The sequence below is a fragment of the Pipistrellus hanaki genome, assembly GCF_964339955.1.
Source record: "Pipistrellus hanaki genome assembly, chromosome: 7".
Taxonomy (NCBI): domain Eukaryota; kingdom Metazoa; phylum Chordata; class Mammalia; order Chiroptera; family Vespertilionidae; genus Pipistrellus; species Pipistrellus hanaki.
The window spans coordinates 59367808-59390787 of NC_140509.1; the positions used below are offsets into that span (position 1 = coordinate 59367808).

The 22980-nt window shown below is 45.0% G+C and overlaps 1 protein-coding gene across 2 annotated transcripts in view; it reads right to left on the reverse strand.

Moving 5' to 3' along the window:
• The window catches only part of SASH1 (SAM and SH3 domain containing 1), a 219585-nt gene that overhangs the window by 122591 nt on the left and 74014 nt on the right, over nt 1-22980 (reverse strand). For both annotated transcript variants that reach the window (XM_084889278.1, XM_084889277.1), the window contains exon 2: nt 2326-2454. In XM_084889278.1, the coding sequence (XP_084745404.1) occupies nt 2326-2454 (129 nt within the window). The remainder of the gene's footprint in view (nt 1-2325; nt 2455-22980) is intronic.

The following is a 22980-nucleotide window of genomic DNA, read 5'->3' on the forward strand; positions in this document are numbered from 1 at the left end:
TTTAACAGAAGCAGAGAAGTCTTTTTGTCACATAATGTTACTTGCTTTAAAGGAAAGAAATAAAATACACCCCCCCAAACCCAGTTCATACAAGCCAGGAGACAAAGTTACATAGAAAAGAAGCCATTGGCAACAAAGATGCTCATGGGTCTGCCTGGGCCACAGTGCCAGGCTCTCAGCTGCCTCCAACTGATGCTTCTTATTATACTAATTCCCACCCTTGCCATCAGCTAAGTCAGCAAGCAAAAAAGGAGAATCAATAATATTTGACAGTCATGATATCAATATAATGTGATTCCTGACCCAAGTTAAGAGAAGAAATTAAAACGCCTAAGAAGGCCAAGGTCTTACTCTGTGGAGGTGGATCACGCCTACTTATAGAATATATAGCAGTGCAGCCCAAACCACTAGTTGGGTCCTTATGTAACAGGTCCCTATAACATAAAATTAATTCTATATAATAAAACCCTAATATGCTAAGTGTCTGACCATCTGTTCGACTGTTGACCAGTCACTATGATGTGCACTGACCACCAGGGGGCAACTCTCTGACCCGTATGTTAGCTTGCTATTGGGGTCTGGCTGATCAGGACTAGGCAAGAAGTGCCGGACATGCCCTGGAGCCCTCCTGTGATCACTCCCTAGCCAGCTGGCCCCAATTGCCCAGATTGGGCTGATAGGGACTGGGTGAGATGGGCAGGACACGCCCTCGAACCCTCCCGAAATTCCCCCTCAGACCCGATAGTGCAGGGTCCCTCAGCCTGGCCTGTGCCCTCTCACAATCTGGGAATCTTTGGGAAATGTCAGAGAGCTGGTTTCGGCCTAATCCCAGCAGGCCAGGCCAAGGGACCCCATCAGTGCACAAATCCATGCACCAGGCCTCTAGTTATTAATAGAAGAGAATCTGTTGCTAGTTTCTTAATGGGTCTTTTTTTCTTTTTTTTTTTTTTCATTCCTACTCTAAGGAAAATAAATGTTAAGGATTTAATTGAATCAGTAATTTTCAATCCTTATTTTTAAAGATTCATATTTCCAAGATCTATTTCAAAACCGGTCCACATAGCCGCAGATACATAAAAGATGGCCAAAACGGAGATGATCCGGATGTGGTGAGGAGGCAGGGAGGGTTTAGCCTCTTTGTCTGCCTCACGTTCCTGAAGTCGCCTTCAGGTCACCACAATGAAACAAAACAATTGACCAAAATGCACTCAAGTATAACATAAGCAGCAAATTTTAACTAGTAAAGCAAAAGTTTCAGTAAGATACTTTATAATAAATGCACAACATGGAAATACTAGCACACATATAGATTTTCTCTTTAGAGAGGGCCTAAGCTATTCAGTTACTATTTATCACATGCAAGATCAAATGCTCCACTAATTATACACATAATACTCTTTACAAACCAACCAAATGGATTTCAGTACACCTGAGTGATAGAAGAGAAGGTAGCCATGAAAATGGTGATGACAAAGAGGTCTTAAACATGGAAGAATACTCCCTAGCTGGTTTGGCTCAGTGGATAGAGTGTCGCCTACAGACTGAAGGGTCCCAGATTCGATTCCGTCCGTGGTTGCAGGCTTGATCCCCAGTAGGGGGCATGCAGGAGGCAGCCGATCAATGATTCTCTCTCATCAGTGATGTTTCTGTCTCTCTCTCCCTCTTCCATCCTCTCTGAAATCAATAAAAACATGTTTGTTTGTTTTTAATGTAAGAATATAATAAAATGTTAAGGAAAAAAGTAAGAATTACACTGTTGATATAAAAATGCCCAGACAACATCTGAGCAGAGATCTGCTAAAACACCAACGTGGTTATTGCTAGGTGGGTTTCTTGCTTTTTTTAATCTTATTTTGTTTTTAAAAGGAAGAGGAGGAAAAAAGGCAGGACAAAAGGGGGAGGAGGGGAAGGAAGGGAGGAAGAGAGGAAGGAAGGAAAGAAGGAAGGAAAGACAGAGTAGCTTAGACATCCTTTGGACTTAAAAGTCAATAAAAAGGTTTTACTTAATATACTGGCCAACAGTAAAAATATCCTGTCCCTTAAGTTAAAGAAGAAAAAAAAAAAAAAAAAACTAGTCTTTTAATGACTACCGAGTTTTGATCATACTGCCCCAACCAACACTCATTCAGTCTGATATATGCAGAACTGGGTAATTAACCTTTCAGGGATCTGAAATGTGTTACCCCCGGCTAGTTGAGCAGCTTGCCGTGTGGTGCTCCCTGCACAGCAGGACCGTCAGAAGGTCCAGAGAGGGGGTGCTGGGCCATGAGCAGGGACAGGAGCAGCTAGCTGGGCAGGAGGCCGTCCCCAGTGCCACGCACTCACCACGTCCAGGTCCTGGGAAACCCGCCGCTTGCGTAGCTCCTCCATCTTCTCACACACGTCGGAGAAGTAGGTGTTGTAGTAGTCTGCATACTGCTGTGCCAGGTCATCGATGTTGCCCAGGGAGCCGTCCTGAGGGTGAGGAGGGCAAGAGGGAGGAAAAGGAAAAGAACAGTCAGTCCACCTGCAAACGCCCCACGCCATGACGTCTCCTTCTCCACAGAGCTTTCAGTGATCGCTGTCACTTATTAATGGGGAGCATGTGCCAGGTGATGTTTCCTAACGTCAGCACAGCTCCTGGACACAGGGCCTACTTCCTTGTTGTGTAGACAGACAAACCGTAACTCCAAGAAGTTGAGCAACAGCCCCAGCTGGCAGGGCTAATGAGCAAAGAAGCCAGGCCCCAGCCTGGGACTCTGTGGAACCCAAGCCACAGCGAACCCACTCTTCTGCCTGCTTAGCCTGGCAAAGGCAGCCCCAGGGAAGTCATTTCAGCAGAGGCACATGTCAGTACCAGGCTCCCCAGAGCCCCGTGGGCCTTGGCTGCATCAGAACCTCCTGGGAAGCTCTTTTAAATCCTGATGCCAGGACACCACTCCCAGAAGTTCTGACTGGCACCAGAGATTTCAGGAACCTATTATGAGGAACGCTGCATCTGGGACACCCCTGAACCATCCCCTCCCAGGAGACCCTCAGGAAAGTGGAGTCATTCATTTCAAGTACAGATGCAAACGTACACATTACAACGTCTCCTAAGTAAATAAGGAATAATCACATCTGTCTCTTTCCTGAGGAAAGTGCCAGAGAGCGCGCCCACACCCCGGAGTTCACACCCAGCTCGCTGGCACGGGTGGATCCATGACCTCAGGCACGTTCCTCACCTCTGGCACCAGTGGGAGAGCAACAGTCCCTCCCTCACTGAGAGGAGGAATGAAGGATCATAAACCACTTAGAACTTGGCCCATCCAAGTCCACCTGGCACCCAGTAAGTGTTCAAAAGCTCTGCAGTTAATAACATTCACTGCAAGGCCATGTTTCCAACAACAGTCTTCCTTTACCGGAGTTGATGCCTAAATCCGTGTCTGAACACAAACACCTACGATGACAAAAATGCTGCGGCCACTTGGAAGTTATGCCCTTTTTCTGGTCATTCCTTCCTCCCTCCCTCCATTCAGAGAAAGGTCTCCCCTTCCCCATTTCACCTCCCAGCACACCTTCCTTTGGTTTGAGTAAATGACCCCACCAAGACAACCCAGAAAAATGACTTTACCAAGACAGCCCCAAAACAGTGCAAGATTTTAGACACCCCGAAAGGTGCACACCCTTTTGATGCCACAGACCCCGGGCTAGCCTCTTGGTGTAATTCACAGCAGCACCCCCCTCTCCCCCCCAGGGAATCGTGTCTCATACTGAAAAGCACCGTTAGAGGCAGCTGAGGTCTGCGGACTGAGACTTCTCCAGAGCCTCGTGCTTGCATGCAGACCTCGCCACCCACTCCCACCCCTCCCCCACCCCCGGGTCAGGAGGCTGCTTCAGGACGACCATCATCACTGCCCCCACTTCTGCATTCCCCGATTTTACAGAACTAAACGGGGAAACAGAAATTGAAAGCAATGAATTTTTAGAAAATATTCTTCCTTCCCCACGTTTGTGGTAATTGCCCCCAAGTCCCCAGGATAGAGCTCATCCAAGACCAGTGAGATATGTAAACACGTCTGGGCAAAAGTCGCCCCCTCGCTGTCTGAGAGGACAGGCTGGATGGACCATGTAGAGAGGTAGGAATCAACCCTGCTCTTCAAACGTTCACTGTCGAGTACATTAGGAAATGACATCAGTCCGGGTGGGATCTGCGCTGAGCCTCTGAGGAAATACACAGAAGCAGCCAGCCTACCCTAACGGGCCTTTGCTTTCCTATCTTCAGGCAAGGAAAGTGCCAGAAAACAGTCCCTCTTAGGAAAGAATACCTTAAGGTGAGGTTCCTGAAATAATTTGCTAAATCAAATCACGATGCAAAGGTTTGCCCCGACTCACCTCAACTCAACAGCACATGCCATCCGGGCCACAGCACAAAAATCTAAGACCTCCCACTTGGTTTTCCTGCCTCCTAATCTGCCACTGACCTGCTAAAGTGACCTTGCTATACTAGTAAACAGATCGGACGGGGTCTCTCGCCCCTGGGAATAAGCCATACCACTGCCATGCCCCATCCTACAAAGTAAGCCCCAGGTTTACCAGCCTGGCGTGAGGGCCCTTCACCTCCCTCCCCCGTTCCAATCCATGGAGGAAGGAGCTGAGGGGTGCAGATGGGGCGGACCAGCAGAGCCACACAGCCATCACCACAGACCCCAAGGTGGGCCCTCTCCCACCCCGTGCACCTGGGCTAACACCAGGATAAAGTAACTGGAAGAATCTTTGGCAAAGAGGGAGGGCATGTGAGCTGCTCCCATGCAAAACATCTGTCCTGACCACCAGCTGCTATCAGCCAGGACTGTGAGAGCTCAGAGCCCACCCAGGCGAGGGCTCACCCACAGCTGCCTCCGCCAGCGGGGAGCACCTGGCCAGCTCCGAGGGCAAAGGGAGCCGGGCTACCTTCCGCGTCAGCATCTGCCTCCGAGTAACCTGGGATGTGTGCCGACACTTCAGAGAAACAAAGCCCTCACCATCCCGCCAGTTCTCTTAGCTCCCTCGCCCAGCATAGACTGAGAGAGACCAAGGAGCTCCCTTTGGAGGGTGTCAGAAGGTGGAGGGCAGCACAGGACTTTCACACTTTATCTGAAACCCCGTTGTATGAGTTCCCACCCTGACCCTGCTACTCCCCACAACAACTAGGAACCTTTAATCCACCCAGGAAATGAAACTACCTGCCACCTTTGACCAAGTACAAAGCCACATCTTCTAATACCTGAGCGCCTGCGTGAGCCTGTTAGTCCTGTTACACATCCTTAATGGAAATTAACACCTACCTATCACCTATCTATTTATCCATCTATCTATCTATCTCTCATTTACAGAGGCACTAGGGGTCATAGTGTCCCAGCCAAAGCACTCTCATCTGGAATTCTGCCTTCTCACAAAAGTAACCAGCCTTTATATGATCTGTACAAGTTATCACAACCCACTGCTTCCATGGACTAAATCAAGGCCACTCCAAAAAAAAAAAAAAAATCAAACAATTATTAATATAGCTTGGCTCCACTTCCTTTTTCTCTTTTTCTCTCTCCTCTCAAATATTACCAAGGCCTTCCAAACCAACTGTTCACTGCAGTTCCAAAGTTTTGACGCTGTTGATCAAACTTTTTTCCTATTAGGAAAAGCATTTAATCCCCCAGCCTTCACTCCCCATCACTCGAACTTCCTAGCAATGTGGGAGCCTCAAAATATATCCGCAGCTCATGAGGGAGAAAACAGCTGTTCAACTAACTCAGGCCAAAGACAGCAAACATCATGGGCTGCGGTCTGCACGCCACCCTTGTTGCTCAGCAAATGATCCTTCAGAACAGGGTGGCTCAGCTGCCTCTGTTTTCCCAAATTGCTTTCCAGATGTGCACTAAGCCCCCATAATTAGCACTTTCATCAGTCTTGATGATTTAAATGCCAAGAAAGGCACAAAAAAAAATTTTTTAAGTATTTTTTTTTTTTAAGTTGGTTCAGTCTGCCATCCCCAGAAAGGAGCCCTTCCCATCCATCTCGTTCGGGACTATCTAAAAACATTTGCATCATTTCTACCCGACATGTTCTTACTTGAGATAGTACAGACCTGTCAGTAAAAAATATTTACCCCACGAAAAATGTTTGCAACATTAGTTGTAGGGAATTTAAATAATGCAGCTGTATTTAGATAGCTCCAAGCCTAGTACGCGTCTTCCCTTTGGGATTGTGAAGTCCGTGTCTGACTCAACACCCTACAATGCCAATGGCTGGAGGCATTGATGTTACAAAATAAAATAACTATAGCAACTTTAAATCACTTCTAATTTAATATAATAAATGTAATTATGAGAACATTGAAACCAACTCCCTTTTAACCTTTTTGTTTTTAATTTTCTGCTCCAGAGTTTAATACTTGCCTAATCTGTTTCACTTCTTCTTTGATTCTCCTGCATTAGAGGCTGAAGCAATATTTATTCAAATTTGGGGACAGGGGGAAACTTTTTTTCCCTCAAAATAATTCCTAAAAGTAAATTGTGAAATTTTGTGTCACGTTATTGCTTTACAAGCATTTTCCCAACCCCAACAGAGAGAGAGAGAGAGGCATGCAAGTTCAAGTTCTCTTCCCTTTTCTTGTTACAGATCATGCCACAGCACCTTTCCCTGTGACTACCCAGTTCACTGGCACAGACCTGAATTAAATCTATGGTCCCACTACCAGTGTCAGCTCCATGGAAGACAATACTTGTTTATTCTTCCTGCAAAGCCATAGCACACATTTCTACAAAACACCCCTCTCTTACACACCAGCACAAAAACAGACATAAGGGGCCATGTACCAAACAGTTCAGACTGGGGGTGGGGGTGAGGTGGGGGGCTGCTTTTACAATTAAGGAGAAAAGAAACAAAGTACTGTTCTCCCAACAACTGACTTAACAGCACTTATGATATTTACCTCCCAGGGTATTTCCGTCTTGGAAAAAGCGAAACCTAAGTGCACTGTGAGATTGTTATTTTTGTTTCTTCTTTCCCCAGATGTCATTTTTTTTTTGGTTTAGAGTATCTTCACAAGCTTGGGGGGAAGAAAAAAAATTACTCTGAAGACCCCAGGAGACACATGCAATCTGTAAGGCTGTATGCAGATTACATGCAAATGAATGCAAATAAATGTGTGGCCTTGCTATTTTAAATACTATGCATAAAAACACAGCCTCAAGGGGAAACTCGATGTGTTGCTCTGAATGCCCAAAGTTGAGACTTTTGGCTTAGTTATTTATTGTGTCTCTACCTTTTCCGTCCATAAACGTAAGTACATATAGGATATATTTGATATAACTTACATGTGACATTTACACGGCTCAGTGTAATAGAACTTATATGTGAAGCCTAACCAATGACTTCACAATGTATGTTATTCTTAATTAGCTTGTTTAAAGATTTTTGAGGTGATAAACACTTTGAGCAACCTTTCCAGTGAAATTGCTACTGTCGTATAAGAAGACTTTGATTCTGGGTTCCCTCTTCAGCCTTTTTAAACCTGTGAGAGGTCACTGTGCACCAGCTCTATCATTTCATCCTGCCACATAGTCCTGGAGAAATTCATTGGACATATAATAACTGACCTCAAATATTTTTCTCTGAAGAATCACTCTCAGCATTTCTGCACATGGTTTGAGCTGGAAGACAGTTTGTCTCCGGAAAGTTTTTTATACTTAACAACCAAACCATATTCTAAAGGGACATGTTTGGTCATGCTGGTGGGTAGGAAGGGCCCTGGGGACACACCCACAGGGCAGGTGGCTGGAGGATGGCTGATTTCACATCTTCCATTCCCTTCTCGCCAAAAACACCCAGAACTTGCCAAAGCCTACGTGTAATTATCACTTTGGCAAATGTGATCTTAATGCCATGACGCCCACTACTATGCATCAGTGTTCTGCAGTTAAGAGGAATCCACTTCTGATGAAGGAAGGGCCTCACAGCAGCCAATGCTAATCCTCTCTCCTTCCCAATGCTCTCAGCAACTGCTTCTCAGACAGTGGTCTTCAGAGGTCTCCAAAAACATAACAGAAAAAAACTGGGGTAGGGCCCTGGCCATTTTGGCTCAATGGTTAGGGTACCGGCCAGTGGACGAAAGGGTGGCAGGTTCAATCCCGAGCTCTGGCAGGGTGTGTGCAGGAGGAAACCAGTTGATGTATCTCTCTCACATTGATCTCTCTCTCTCTCTCTCTCTCTCTCTCTCTCTCTCTCTCTCTTTCTCTTTCTCTCTCCTCCTCTTCCTCTTCCTCCTCCGCTTCCTCCTCCTCCTCCTCTCTCTGTCTCTTTTCCCCTCTTCCTTCCCCTTCCAATCTCTCTAAAGATCAATGGGAATAATATCCATCGGTAAGGATTTAAAAAAAAAAAAAAGGACTGGGGTAGGAAATCTCTTAATACAGTATAATTATTTATAAATAGGCCCATTGCACGAAGATTCGTGCAATAGTCCTTCCTTCCCTAGCTGCCGACACTAGTTTTCCTCTGGCACTCAGGACCCAGGCCTTTGCTCCAGCCTCTTCAGTCTTCAGTTTTGTCTTCACTCAGGCTGGAGCCTTCAGTCTTCACTCTGCCTGCATATGCAAATCAATCCATCTTTGTTGGGTTACTTTGCATACTCATTCCTGATTGGCTGGTGGTCATCGTGGAGTTATGGTCAATTTGCATATTTCTCTTTTTATTAGTGTAAATTATATCTATTTATAACCATAAGCGCTTATTAACATAAACTATGTCCATTTACAACTAGTACAACTATTTACATTAAAAATACACACAAACATGGGCATTTTAAATGAGACAAAAACAAGTATACATAAAAAGTTCTAAGTTCCTTCCTATTCCCAAATAGACAAGCAATTGCAGTGGTACTCATTAGGGTTACTTGGGTCAAGGTCAAATCAGAGAAGCACAACTGCTGTGGGTCACTGGCAGTTGTTGAAGCAGTCTGCACAGGCTGCTGCCTCTACGTGTACTACTGAGCCTAAAGCCACCATAGGTGAGCCAAGCTGGAAGTTATGAAGGAAGATAGTCATGAAAAAGCAAAAACAAAACAGAGCCCATGAGAATACTGAGACCATGAGGACAACGTCTATTTCCCATCAACTCCTACCTAGCAGCTGGGAGTGACCTACGAACGAAGCTTGAGCTCTTCATGCTGGACCCGCACACACACATTGAGCTCAGGAGCCCAGAAGATGAAGGTGAGCTGGCAGGACTTGGACCTGCTGCAGGTCTGGGCGCTGCCTCGTGCTAACAAGGCAAGCTGGCAGGTCAGTGATACCCGGAAGGTGCCCAACACCCTCCAACAACAGTCAGAGTCTAAACTACCTGGCTGCTGCTGACTCATTTCTGGAGTCTAGGTTGACATAAGACTAAGCCACCAGAATCCTAAGATAAATTTAGGCATAAGAACAGAACTTGTGTAAATAACACGGCAGAGCACAGAACAGTACCAACAGAACAGAAAATGTTGGTGGCTTATGGCCCAAGAAAAAAGGGTACAGATGCTCCTCTACTTATAATGCGGTTCCATCCCAATAAATCCATCATAAGTTGAAAATATCATTAAGTCAAAAATGCACTGAATATATCTAACTGCCAACTTCATAGCTTAGCATGCCCTACCGTAAACTGATATTAGCCTACAGTTGGCCAATTATCTTGGGTTTCATATCAGGATAACTGCCTGCTTCTTCTCACCAGAAGCAAGAGACACATATGGGTGTTTCATAGACACAATGGGATGCAAAAAACACAAAACACAAGGTCCAAAATGCCAGCAACACAGTGCACTGTACAGTATCGGTTGTTCACACTCCCAATAGCACAGCTGAGGGGGAGCTATGGTTCCCAGCCACTGCCCAGCATCATGAGAGTGCCAATCCACACATCGCCAGGAAAAGATCAAAATTCAAAATGCCACATTCAAATTCCCTGATATCAGAATAGGAAAGTCGGAAAATCTGATATGGAACCATTATACATCAGGGACTGTCTGCACTGTTCCTCCAGTATTTGTTCCAGTTATGCGTAGACCATCCACCTGATGAAAAATACTCTTTCCAAGAAACCTGTGACAAAAGTCTGAAAGTCACCGATGGATCTGCGCCCCCCATTCGCCACCCCTCAGCGCTCTCCTCTGGAGTCTATTATAGATTCCCTGCCCCTGGGTCTCCTTGGAACTCTCACCACCCCATCCACAGTCAAGCCTAAATGCAGATGCCCCAAAGTTCTCCTGCATTTTCCTCTTCCTGTGCTTCCTGTTCTCTCGGGGCAATGTCATCAGCAGTTGGATGGGTGTAAAGTCACAGCAGAAGCATTTGTCCTTCCCATCTTCCTCCATCAGGCCCAATGCAGCCAGCCTGACCCTGGGATATGAACAGCTTGAGATTTTTCACCAAAAAAAAATGTTATTATCAAAATCTTGTACATGAACTTGTAATCCCTAATTCTCTCCAGGGAAGGAAGTTGAAAAAGCTTGGTCTAAATATGAACAAACTCAGTTTCCTGGCCATGGAGAGGAGTCGCTGCAATAAATGGAATGAAATGACCTCTGTGTGGGGAGAGTGTGTGCTGATATCTCTCACATCACATTGGCTGTCAGGTGTGATGAAGCAAGTGATCGCGACTACAAAATTACGCCCTTCAGTCATCAACACCCAATGGAATATTATATTAATTCAATGCATTAATACAATGCAATTCAATACTGAACACCTATGACATTCTAAATACTGGGGTAGGTGCTAAGTAAACAATATAAAATCAAGAAACATGAATGCTTACTTAAATTGCTGGACGGAAAAGCAAAGTGTGGCCTGTAGTTTATTTTAATGCAGTCATAGGGTTAAGTCATGGAAACTTGTTGAAAGGATTTACTAAATTGTGTGCTTAGCATAAGGTCTTTTTTGAATTAAAGGTTCCGCAAGATCCAATTTGCTGAGCTATTAATGTCTCTAACAGGACATTTCACAAGAACTCTCAGAATCTCAAAAATCCAAGGTGATTTGTTCTAAATTTGTTCTAAGAAGTTCAAGTCCAGATTCACACTCAAAACAGACATGAGGATTTAGCAGATGGCAATTTCAGACTGAACTCACTTCTCATTTCTAACCTGCCCAGAGCTTAACAGAACCACATATCTGGAAGGAACAGCAGAATGAGCTAGTTGGGTGGGAATGAAGTCACAATTTCAGACCAGATTCAGAGATTTGATGAGTATGAATCACACTTTGCACTTTCTCTGGCAGCCTTTGACACATAATCATGAGTGTATGGACATTCTCAAGCGTTTAACCAATAAATATCTGATGGGGGAGAGGGGTGATCTATAGTACTATTCATAGACATTTGGAAATGAATATATTAATCTCAGAACAATCCTGAAATTCCTGGTTACAGTGTTAAAACTTACACAATATATGAGTGTGCTGTGTTTTATGGAAATTCTATTCTACCACAGCTTGAGCAGAGTGTCAAGGAAGTGAGATAGATAGGCCATGGAATCAAGACTGGAATGACTAGCTGATTTCTCAGATCATCCTGAGGGCAGTGGGACTGTTCAATGAGACATGGAAGTCCTGACATCCTGATCAAAACTAGCAACAGGCATCATGCTTATAACCAGCCATTCACTGTCACAGAACCAGTGCTGATTAAACTCTTTCTTGGTGATGTTGCCAAAATGCCACATTGTTTAAGAACTGGCAGGTAATACCTACCCAGTGTTATCAATAAAAATTCACATGACTTACAAATCTGAGCATGCTAATCACATGGCCCCGTACTGAAAAGGTCGGATGCCCCAAACTTACGCTTTGATAACTCTCAGAAGCCTTTCTGCACCTCCTCAGCTGCATACAAATGCCTATGCCTCCTCTTCCTAGACAGTCGGTGTGAACTCTCCATCCCCACCAAGCGCTTATTGTCTGGATTTGTATTCCAGGGATGACCACCCACCAGTTTCAATCATATCAGACTCTCAGGAGTAATTCCCTTATCCCCAAAGTAAGAGGTCACGAAGTCTAATATGACATTACAATGTGTCATAAACAAATCTGTGTTATTATAATATTTCTTCTCCACTATCTCTTTTTTTCTTCATGTATCAGAAAGTCTCTCCATCCTAATCCTAGCAGTGTTTCAAGCTACTGACAAAGCACCTTCTACCCTCTCTCCAATCCCATCTCATTTACAACCCACTTTACATCCCATGTCTACTGTAACTTTCAAAATATAAATCATGAAAACTGTAAATGTCTCCCAGTGAAGATCTGACAAAGTCGTCTGTTGCCTGCAATACAAGAGCCCTTTTATCTGGACAGTTTGCCTTTCCTAGATTCCGCCAGGGCTCCACCTCCCCATCCATGCACCGGTTTTGAAGAAATCAAACCACGACATGCAGCACTACAGCCACTCCCCGTGCCATTCCTTCTGTCTACACCAACTTCCTTCCACCCTACTGGCCCACAGACAGCAGCCCTCTCTTCACAATGGACTTTTATGACACCCAGTCTTCCCAGGTCACCTGAGAAAATCATACAGTGGAATGACCTACTGTCTTCCTTGCTTCAAAGTCACGGAGGGAGGAAAGAGGAGTGGGTACCAGTGTAGGTGAAATAAGACTGACCATTATGAATAACTGTAGTGCTGGGATAAAGGGGTTCTTTAAAATATTCTCTCTGCTTTTGCAGTATTTGAAATTTTCTATGTGAAGACATTTTTAAAGAGTGACTTTAACTTATTTGCATAGTTGGTATCCACAGGAAACTTTAAAGTCCTTGGAAGTTGTGAAACTGGACGAACCATTGGATCGGGGCTGCCTGTCACTTCTTGAGCCAATTAAGCAGAGACAGAGGTCAACTCATATATGAGTTTATTCCAATACTGCCAGCAGTATGGGAGCAGCAGGTCATCCACAGAACTCTGCTCGGCAACCCCCTCTGCCCCCATAAGCCACCTGCTTATACTGGGTAGGATCAAGATTACACAGAGGAGTAGGAATTACAGGCAAAGGAGGTAGGCAATGAGGGCTGGGGTGGGGCTCCACAGTTTGGGCAACAAGGTTGTTAATCTTGTTAATCTTTCCATGATAACAGGCAGTTCTTGAATGAGAATGGACCGTATTCCAAGATTGACTCCTAGGTCCAAGGCTGACTACCAGGTCCAAAGTTGACTCCCAGAGCCCTTGGGTGTACAACTCCCAGCCAGGTTAGAATGTCCTTTCTTTAATCAAAACAAGGCCATCCTGGTTAACAGAGAATGATTAATATTTCTTATAACTACAGCTAGTCCCCCATATTCTATTTTTGCCCTAAGGATTAGAGCTGGGTCATACTCATTTTTGCATGTTCAGTAGCTAACACCATGAAATGCCTGACACTGAGCAATCACCTGAGAAATATCTATCAGTGCATAAATGAAGGAATGATGAAGTGAATGAAGGAATAAATGGAATAAAAGGAAGTCAGTAGAGCTGATCTCTCCCCTTCCTGAGGGTGCCATAGCGTTAATTCGGTAACTATGCAACGACATACGCCCACTAGCCCAGCATTCTCACATATCAGTGTTACAGACTGAAGTTAAAGCTGGGACCTCAGTTCTTATTGTCCACGCAGGAAAGATTTTAAGGTCAATGAAAATGAAAGTAAAGCAAAGTGGAATTTATTAAAGAAACATTCCTATTACATCTGTCAGGGCAGGGCCCACCCAGCCGCTCATGTCTAACTTCCTACCTAACATAAAGGTGAGCTTTCACAGTTTCAGCCAGCCTTTCATAGTCTCCACCAACCTCACAACAGTAATTCAGACTAGTGAGTGAGACACCCAAACACCAAGTTTCATCATTAGAAACGACAAATGAACTCCTAGGTGAGAGGGTGGGGAATAGGTTTCTAGGCAGAAGGGTCAGCAAATGTAGATCCTCTGAGTCAGGAGACAGCCTAACCTGTTCCAAGAGGAATGGTACCAGAAGTGGAAAAAAGATCCATGCAGGGGTGTGGCCGGCAGAACAGGGGGCAGGAGAAGAGAAGGGAACCAACTTGAGGTCTCTGCACATACAGAACTGTTAGGAGCAGAAATAAATATTGGGGACTAGCTATAATTATAAGAAATATTAATCCCTTATTGCTTTGCTCTGACTAAAGAAAGCTGGAACCTGGAAGTTAAGAACTGCCTATTACCATGGAAAGATTAACAGCTTTATTATCCAAACAACAGAGGCTCTTCCCTGGCCCCCACTCCCTGCCCCGCCTGCCTATAATCTATAACTCATTTTTATTTCTTTTGCCTATTTCCCCATGCCTATAATACCATTTGGCATACCCATTCTTATTCCTTTTGCCTCCTTCCCCCATATAACCTTTGTCCCTCTTCCCAATAAATATCTGCTCTGCACACCACCAGCTGGCATATGGTGTGGTGCAGAGCAGATATTTGTGGAGGACCTGCTGCTCTCTGATACTGCCAGCAGTATTGGAATAGAAGCTCATATGATTCAACCCTACCTCTGCTTAATTGGCCCAAGTAGTGACAGGCAGCCTAGATCCATTGGTTGTCCAGTTTCAGAACCTATTCATTGTTATTTCCACTTACTACTGATAATTCTTAACATGTTGAGGCTCAAAAATCTCATTGGAATCCGATGTAAGTTTCTTGTACAAAAAAAAAAAAAAAAAAAAAAAAAAAAAAAAAAAAAAACTAAAGGGATAATTCATTGGTGCAATGGGCTTGCATTCACTAAAGTCTCAACATTCTTCTCACATCCTGTAGGGAAAAGCCTATGAGCGTTTTGAAACAAAGGCAGGCTCCTATGAAAAGGCACTGAGTACACCAGGAACTTACCTGGTTGAGTCCTTTGCCTTCAGCTGCCGTCAGGGAGACTGGCAGGAAACCACGCCTGGATGCCACTGGTTTGGGTGTTGTCAGAGAGCAAACACTAGAGCAATGCCATGGCCACAGTGACATGCATATTCCCTTTCCGGGGATGAGCAACAAGGAGCTTTGGGGAAACCTGTTTGTCCCTATTGACCAGATACCATTTAATGTATTTCATTCATGTGACACAGTTGGGCGATTTCTTCCCAGGGTCATGGAGAGACCAGTTCACTCCCTACCCTGGAAAAACTCCAAGGGATTCAAAAACATCTTTGTCACACACCTAATCCTTCTCAAGCCTATTTCATGACTTAGCGTCTGGCGTGTGCTCTTGTGACCTACGCCTGGGCGCTCGGTCACTCACACAATAGCAAGTGGTGCACTAAGGCCTGTCTGTAGGGACTTCGGAGGCCACATGTACATGTGGGGTGAACCGGGACAACCTATTGGCTTCGTCCTGAACCACATTCCAACCTCTCCTGGCAGAGTTACGAAAATCCCGTCTAGAGAACATCAGCCCCACCACACTACTCTTCTTGTTCCAGGCACACAAACACCGAGTATGATCTATTTCCATATCTACACATCTGTCCACCTATGGATGTAACCATATAAAATATTACATATGATAGGACAGCCATACTTTTATTGCAATTTCTTTGGGAAGAAAAGTTCTTTCCTAACTACATCATTCCCCCTCAAGATGATCTCAACTTTCATCAAAAAAAGACCTACACAAGTTTGCCAAGAATATAATGTGAAAGTGCTCTGAAAGAGGACCCTATGCACATGCTTCTGTTCTTACTCAGAGATTAAAAACATCTCAGAAGGGGCGAGTGGTGATTAGCTGCTGGGTATCACATTCTATACAGGGCAAACTTGACAGTCATCTTATGTCTAAGAGGACAGCAAAAATATAAGATGAACGTACGTAACTCTATTGAGCCAATTATCACAAGAATAAAAATATTCGTTTTTCAACTTAGCTGATTTGGCTCAGTGGATAGAGCACCGGATTCTATTCCGGTCAAGGGTCCATGCAGGAGGCATCCAATTAATGTGCTTCTTGCACATCAATGTTTCTGTCTTTCCCTCTCTCTTCCATGCTCTCTAAATATCAATGGGAAAATATCCTTGGGTAATAATTTATTTCTTCCTCTCTCTCTCTCTCTCTCTCTCTCTCTCTCTTCCTCCCTCCCTTTCTCCCTCCCTCCCCCCTTCCCCCCATTTTTCCAATTTGCTCAGGAGCTGAGAATTCACTAACATCACCATTAAAAGAGTAATTCACTTTATCAAAGAGTTAACACTTTTATCTACTCATCAGCCAAACCTTGTTTCTCTGAACAGTTTAACAGGTCAGTGTTTGCCTGCACATAGTCCCCTTCTTCCTCCCCATGCTCTGAATTTCCAATGAAAAAAATCTCATTAACGGAAATGAACTAGTTAAAACATGTCCACCACCCACCCGCGCTTTTTCATGTTTCTCAATTGCTCTATAAAAATATAAAAAAAAATATGGGGGGGCAATTTCACTTTTTTTTCTGTGATGTGAATAAGACAAATATTTATTTTAATCATCTGCCACATGTGGGGGAAAGCCTACAAAGAAAATTAGGTAAACGCACTATCAAGCCTCTTAAAGGGTTACCTAGGTTTGGAGGTATTTATAATATTTTCAATGCTGATTCCGTCAGGATGAGCCAGGTTTTTCCATTCACAAAGCAAGGCGATTCAACAGCTCTGTGTTATCCGAGGAAACCAAATACTCAGCTGCCTCCTGTGCAGCCTCTAAACACACAGCAGCCCTGTTAGAGCCTAAGTCAACTCCAGTCCCTCTGCTCGAAAGCCTCCCTTCCTCGGACTCTGCTCTCACTCAGCGAAGGCCACAGGCTCGACTGGCCTGGAAGGCCTATCACATCTGTGCACACACTGGCCACCTTGTTCCTCCTCCAACACTCCACACCCACCAGCCTCGCCTGGCCTTACAGCCTGCTCCTCCCCTGTGTGTACTGCTCCCCCCGCCCACCCCACCCCAGTCCTGAGCCCATCTCCTGCAGGGTTACTGAAACACCTCTTCTCCAGGGAAGTCCTACCTGAAAGCACACCCTCCCTCTCCTGCACACACGATCTCCAATCCGATTCTTCGCCTTATCTTTCTCCCTACCACTGTTCACTATTTAAACTGCTTTGTGCACATTACTCTTCTCTGTTTCATTTCCCTCCTCCGTCTAAAATAGAAGGTCCATAAGGACATAGATTTTTCTAAGTTTTGTTCAGGATAGTGCCTAGAAGATTCAATATAAACTAGGGGACCAGTGCACGAATTCGTGCACGGCTGGGATCCAGCCGGCCCGCCCTGATGGGAGCCAATCGGGGCCAGGCCCATGGGGGGAGGGGTCGCAAGAAGTTGGGGGGAGGGGGCTCATTGGGGGCCCCATTGGGCCAGTTGGCTGCTGCAGGTTGAGTCATAGCTACCTATCATTCCAATCATTTCAGTCATTCTAGTCGTTCTGCCATTCCAGTTGCTTGGCTTTTATATATATATAGATTTAGGAAGGAAGGAAGGAAGGAAGGAAGGAAGGAAGGAAGGAAGGAAGGAAGGAAGGAAGGAAGGGAGGAAGGAAAGAAAAGCATCAATCAGTAAGCACTGTACCAGGCACCATGCTCAGGCTGTTTGTGAAATGCATGTAAATGATTTCTATATTGCTTATGTTTGAATTTCTTTTTCTCTAATAAACAGATCTACTCCTCAGTCCTCCAACTTAAAAGTAATAGGCAAGTTTTAACTTCTAAAAGACCCATGACCTCATCATACTTTGAAAAGCCCGTATTAACCATGCTGGTGCCTTTTGTATGTGCATTATCCTGTTCTCTGTATGATTTCAAAAGAAACAAATGGAATATATAGTTCAAGGTGTTAATTACATAAGCTTATTAAAAACAAACTCCTAAGAGGTGTCAGTCCTAACACTTTGCACTTTTATGTTTACGTCGTTTATTAGTTTTATAAATGTGAGAAATAGTAAAGCATAATATTGCAAAATAGTCACTAGCAAAAGAAAGTTATTTCACTACATAGACAAGCCTTTGTAAAGAACTGGCACTAGTCTACGAGCCTAAAAGTGAAAGAGCATGGCAGTGGAAACAGGTTTTTGGGACAGTGTTTCTGAATTCATGGTGGGGTGATGCTGGACTTCCCTAGGTAATTTACACATACACAATTTGCAATCTAAACATTTTCACATAATCCAAAAAGAAGTATTTGCACTATCCCAGTTTGTATAAATGAGTAGAGACTATTTCAAAACAGTCTGCCTAGCTACATCATAAATGATGGAGTTTGATAACTACAAATAATTTTTTTTTTATTACATTTAGAGAAAAAGTGCTGTGCACAGCTACTAGTAGGGAAAATTGGTTTGTTAATGAATATCCCAGAATAAGACCTGGCCTCCAAAGGCAAACCAGACCATAAATCCAGGAAATAAAGATTCTCAGAAGACCATTCAAGTTAACAGTTCTCCAACTGCAGGTACTTCCCCGCCTGCCTGGATCCCAGAAGGCAAGTGTGTAGGGAAGTATGGGGAGTAGAAGGCTCCGCCCCCACTCGCCAGTACTTACGTAGCCAGCACCATAAACCCATAGGGCATTCTGGCTCTGTGCCTAGACTGACACCAGGCCTTGTCCCCACCTCAGAAGCGTGGCCACAGAAGCTCTACAGGACTTACAGAGGAAAATACAGAAAAGCCCATTTAATTTTCCCCATAGATATAATTAAGAAAATGTCTAAGAAGTTAGGCAATTATTGTAATTCCAACCTCATTCCCTTTTGTCCTCAACATTATTCCAGTGACATTAGGCTCATCTCTCCCATCCTCATCTGTGGCAACAAAACCACCAAATGGTATTTTTAAAAATGGAGGGAAGAAGAGAATTAGCCAGTCCTGAAAAAAATAGTTTCATGAGGTAGATATTCTGACAGCAACATTCAAGGAGATAATCAAGGCAGAGATACTAAACATGAAGAGCTTGGCAATACACTTCTTGCCAACTATCCTTAAATATCTGATGACAGTTAATCACCTACTGGTTTCTTAGCATGGCACTGGATTTGGTCCATACTCCACAATTTGTTAAAGGATGTCTGGACACACTTTAAAAGACCACAGAATACTCTGCTCAGAAGAGGACGCTGAAGAAATCACTTGATCTATCCTTATAAGCCCTTCCTCATTTCCACCTTCCAACTACAAAAGAGAAAAGTGCTATTTGTTATTGAAAAATTATTTTATATATTTTTGTGGAGGTTTTTTTTAAAAAATATATTTTATTGATTTTTCACAGAGAGGAAGAGAGAGGGATAGAGAGTTAGAAACATCGATGGGAGAGAATCATCGATCAGCTGCCTCTTGCATACCCCCTACTGGGGATGTGCCCACAACCAAGGTACATGCCCTTGACCGGAATCGAACCCAGGACCCTTCAGTCCCCAAGCCGACGCTCTATCCATTGAGCCAAACCGGTTTCAGCTGGAGGTTTTTTGTTGTTGTTGTTTTGTTTTGTTTTGTTTGTTTGTGTTTACTTCTCATTTTTTGTCACGGAGCAAGAAGAACCAGTCAAATGCAATGTTTAAGATCCCAGGCTCTGAGCTCAAAAAAGCAAGTTACTCAATTCCTTTGTGCCTCCGAGAGAGAGGTGTCTGCCCACAGGACTGTGCTGCCAAATAAATGAGATAATCCCTGTATAGCACTCAAAATAGCATGTGGCACCCAGAACTCAATCAACAGTTACCCTCATCGGTAACAACCGTCATTGCTGCTTACAATGTTACCAAATGTCATGACCAATCCTAGATCGTCTAGCTTAAAAAATGTTACTGCCTTGTAATGAAATCAACTTTGTCCAGGAAGAAATAGTTTCAAGGTGTGAAGCAGAATGCCTACAGATAAAGAACAAGATGTAGAAGCCACGATAAATCTGGCTTCCAAAATGGCCCTTTCATCCTTTGTAGCAGGGAGGTGTAGCTAAGGGCAGGTCCCTCCTGGGCTCTATCTTCCCCTAATGATGACACAATCATTCGACCTCCCTTGAGTTTATTCCTAGTGGGCTCCCATGTGCACCTCCAGGTATTCTTCCCAACAGGTACTAGCTCTGCCAGGCCAGCGCCTGCGTCTTCTTACAATGCCATGCATCTGTAACTGCAGAGCCACCACAAGACAGACAGGCTGGCAATTAACAAAAACACAACAACTGAATGAATCCACATCCCCCAGATGAAGAGACACATGCAGCTTCTTACATCATATAGGTGCCTTTAAAAGGGTTCGCTTTTGTTCCATTTAAGTTTATAAAATGCTAAAACTAGAAACTGGTGTGTGTGTGTGTGTGTGTGTGTGTGTGTGTGTGTGTGCTCGCGCTGCAGAGGTTGGAAGAACAACTGTTAAGAGAGAAATTAACATTAACATGTATTGAGCATCGGAATTCCTGTATTATATGTCAAGTAATATCATACCTATGTTGTTTCACTTAAAACATACGAAACTTAAAGTAGGTTTCACCAACTAACTGTACAACTCCCAGGAGGGCACAGGCACCCAGGGAGGTGACAGACATGTCCCCTATCACATGGCAAATAAAAAGCAGACCCAGGCATCAAATCCACGCCTGTCTACTTCAAAACCAAACTTGATCGCCTCCAAAATATAGGCTTACAAAGCTGGGTACATAACAAACATTAGCTGATATTACTGCTTATTTGAGTTATAAAGCCATCTGCCTTCCACAGAAAGTGGCTTCCCACCCTCCCCTGCCATTATATCTACACTAATAAAAGAGAAATATGCAAATTGACCATACCTCCACAACATCCATCAGCCAATCTGGAGTGTGTATGCAAATTAACCCAACAACGATGGAGGGTTAATTTGCATATGCAGGCTCAGAGTGGCAGGGCGGAAAGCCTGCTATGAGAGGGAGGGCGATGGGCAGAGGGAGCTACAGGAGCGGTGATCTAGCTGGAAGCGAAGATTGCAGGCTCCCGGGTGGCCGGGAGTGCGGACCTGCAGGCTCCTGGTGTCTGGGAGCGAAGGTAGGGGAAGGAAGGCCTATTTTTGCATGAATCATCGTGCAACAGGCCTCCAGTTTTTAAATAAAAGTGCATGTTAGGTAAGAATACTAAGCTTCATAGGTATACAGTTAAACAATTCACTCAACCACGTAAGAGGAAACACATGTTTGGGTGCTTGGCCAACCCAAACAAACTGGCACATCACCTGATCGATCCATCATCTCTTCCTGAAGCTGGGCTCACAGCTGACCCAGCAGCCCTCGGGTGACTAGCCGTGGCCTTGTGAGAAAAGCTGGGGCTTGGAGATGCTGACACAGAGGGGCTCTGGGGGGCTCTGAGGGGCGCCCCTTCCTGAGCCCTTTGCCCAGTACTGCGTGAGACAGCACGGAATGGGAAAGGTCGGGTGCAAGGGGCCAGAAACCCGTCTATCCCCACTCCACCCCCCAATGTGGGGCAGGAGAACAGGCCTTGACCCCTTGCAAACTAGAAAGGGTGGGCCCAGAACCACAGCGAGGCTTGATCTCATCGCAGCTCCCAAAGGGCAGAGGAGGCTGTGTGTCATCACATCCTGCTTCGCCCTGGCCCACCCTCGGTGGACGGCTTCCCCAGGAAATCCTGCCGGCTACAGAGACATGGGCGGCTCGGCCGAGGAAACAGAAACAGCATAGTTTGTCCTGTGTCCCTGCACACCTGAGCAGGGCGTCTGCTGAACAATTTTTTGGCAGCAGCAGCAGAACGAAAACGCTGGGCTGGGCGATGGCGCGGGTGCCTGGCATTTATGAGTCAAGAATGTGCAAGATTGGACTCAACTGCGGATCGCTGTAGGACTGAAGTGTGCTCGCCTAAGCGTTCCGCTGGAGGAAGAATGATGCCGATAAATTACAGAAAGATACACAGAGCTCTTCAGGCGTGTTCCCGAGACAAGATCAAAGGGCTCGACAGCCCAGAACTAGTCTACTCAGGGCGAGCCCACCTGGCTACAGATGAAATCACACAGTCAGAACCACGGTCCCTGGGGTCTCCTCTGGATTTACCAGGGTACCCGACACGTGGCAGACACTCAATAAATGTTTACTGAAGGAAGAGTTTATCTTTCTGAACTTAGAAACCTCCCCTCCCCTTGGCCACACACCCACAGAGGAGGGTACACGCACACCTAGAGCGCTGCTCTGGAGAAGAAATAACAAAGGGAAATAAAAGAGAAGGAAGAGGAAGGATGTTGCCCTTCCTCACACCCACCCCCTTTGCTCATGTCAACCCTATCCATCACACCTTGTGTTTGTGGGTGTCCTTAATACTCTCCTAGGGCCAGAAAGTCCCATGCCACTGGAGGCCCTGACCCTCCTCAAAGGGCTTCTCAATCCTGCTTTTAACAATCCTGTCACACACGGGAGCTTGATATACACTTTCTCCTGGGAATCTGAACAAATGCAGGCTCCTGGGAGTCTGCTGGAACTCCTGGTCATTATACTCGCATAGAAAACTGTCTCCCCTTTCTCCACCTGCCCATTCTCCTGTTCCGCCCACCTCACAAGGAAGGTGCCGCCAGGTCCTGATGTGACCACACTGTACTGCCTCCAGTACCTGGCCAGCACACACATCGCCACATCTCCAGAGTAGCCACGGCTCATCACACTCTTAGGGCAGAGGAATATGAGTAACAGAAGGAAGAGCTATGTGCACAATGGAATGCAGTGGAAACCAGTACGAGCTGTGACGCCCAAATTCTTGGGTTAGGTCTCACTCGTCGCACTAGTGTGGCCCCAGACAAACACTTAGAGCCTCAGTCACCCAATCTGTAAAATGGGGTAATGATAATGACAGGTCCTAATCTCATCTCACAGGTCTGCGTGAAGATGCAAAGAAATGACCCAGGGATGGTTTGAGCACAGTGCCTGCCACACAATAAGCACTCAATAAGCCGTAGCCAGTATTCCTAAGCACCAAAATTCGAGAATTGTCTAAACAAAGCCCCGGGATGCCTCTGTTCTATAAAGTATTTTATTTTTAGGAGCTCAAAAACATTTGAGATT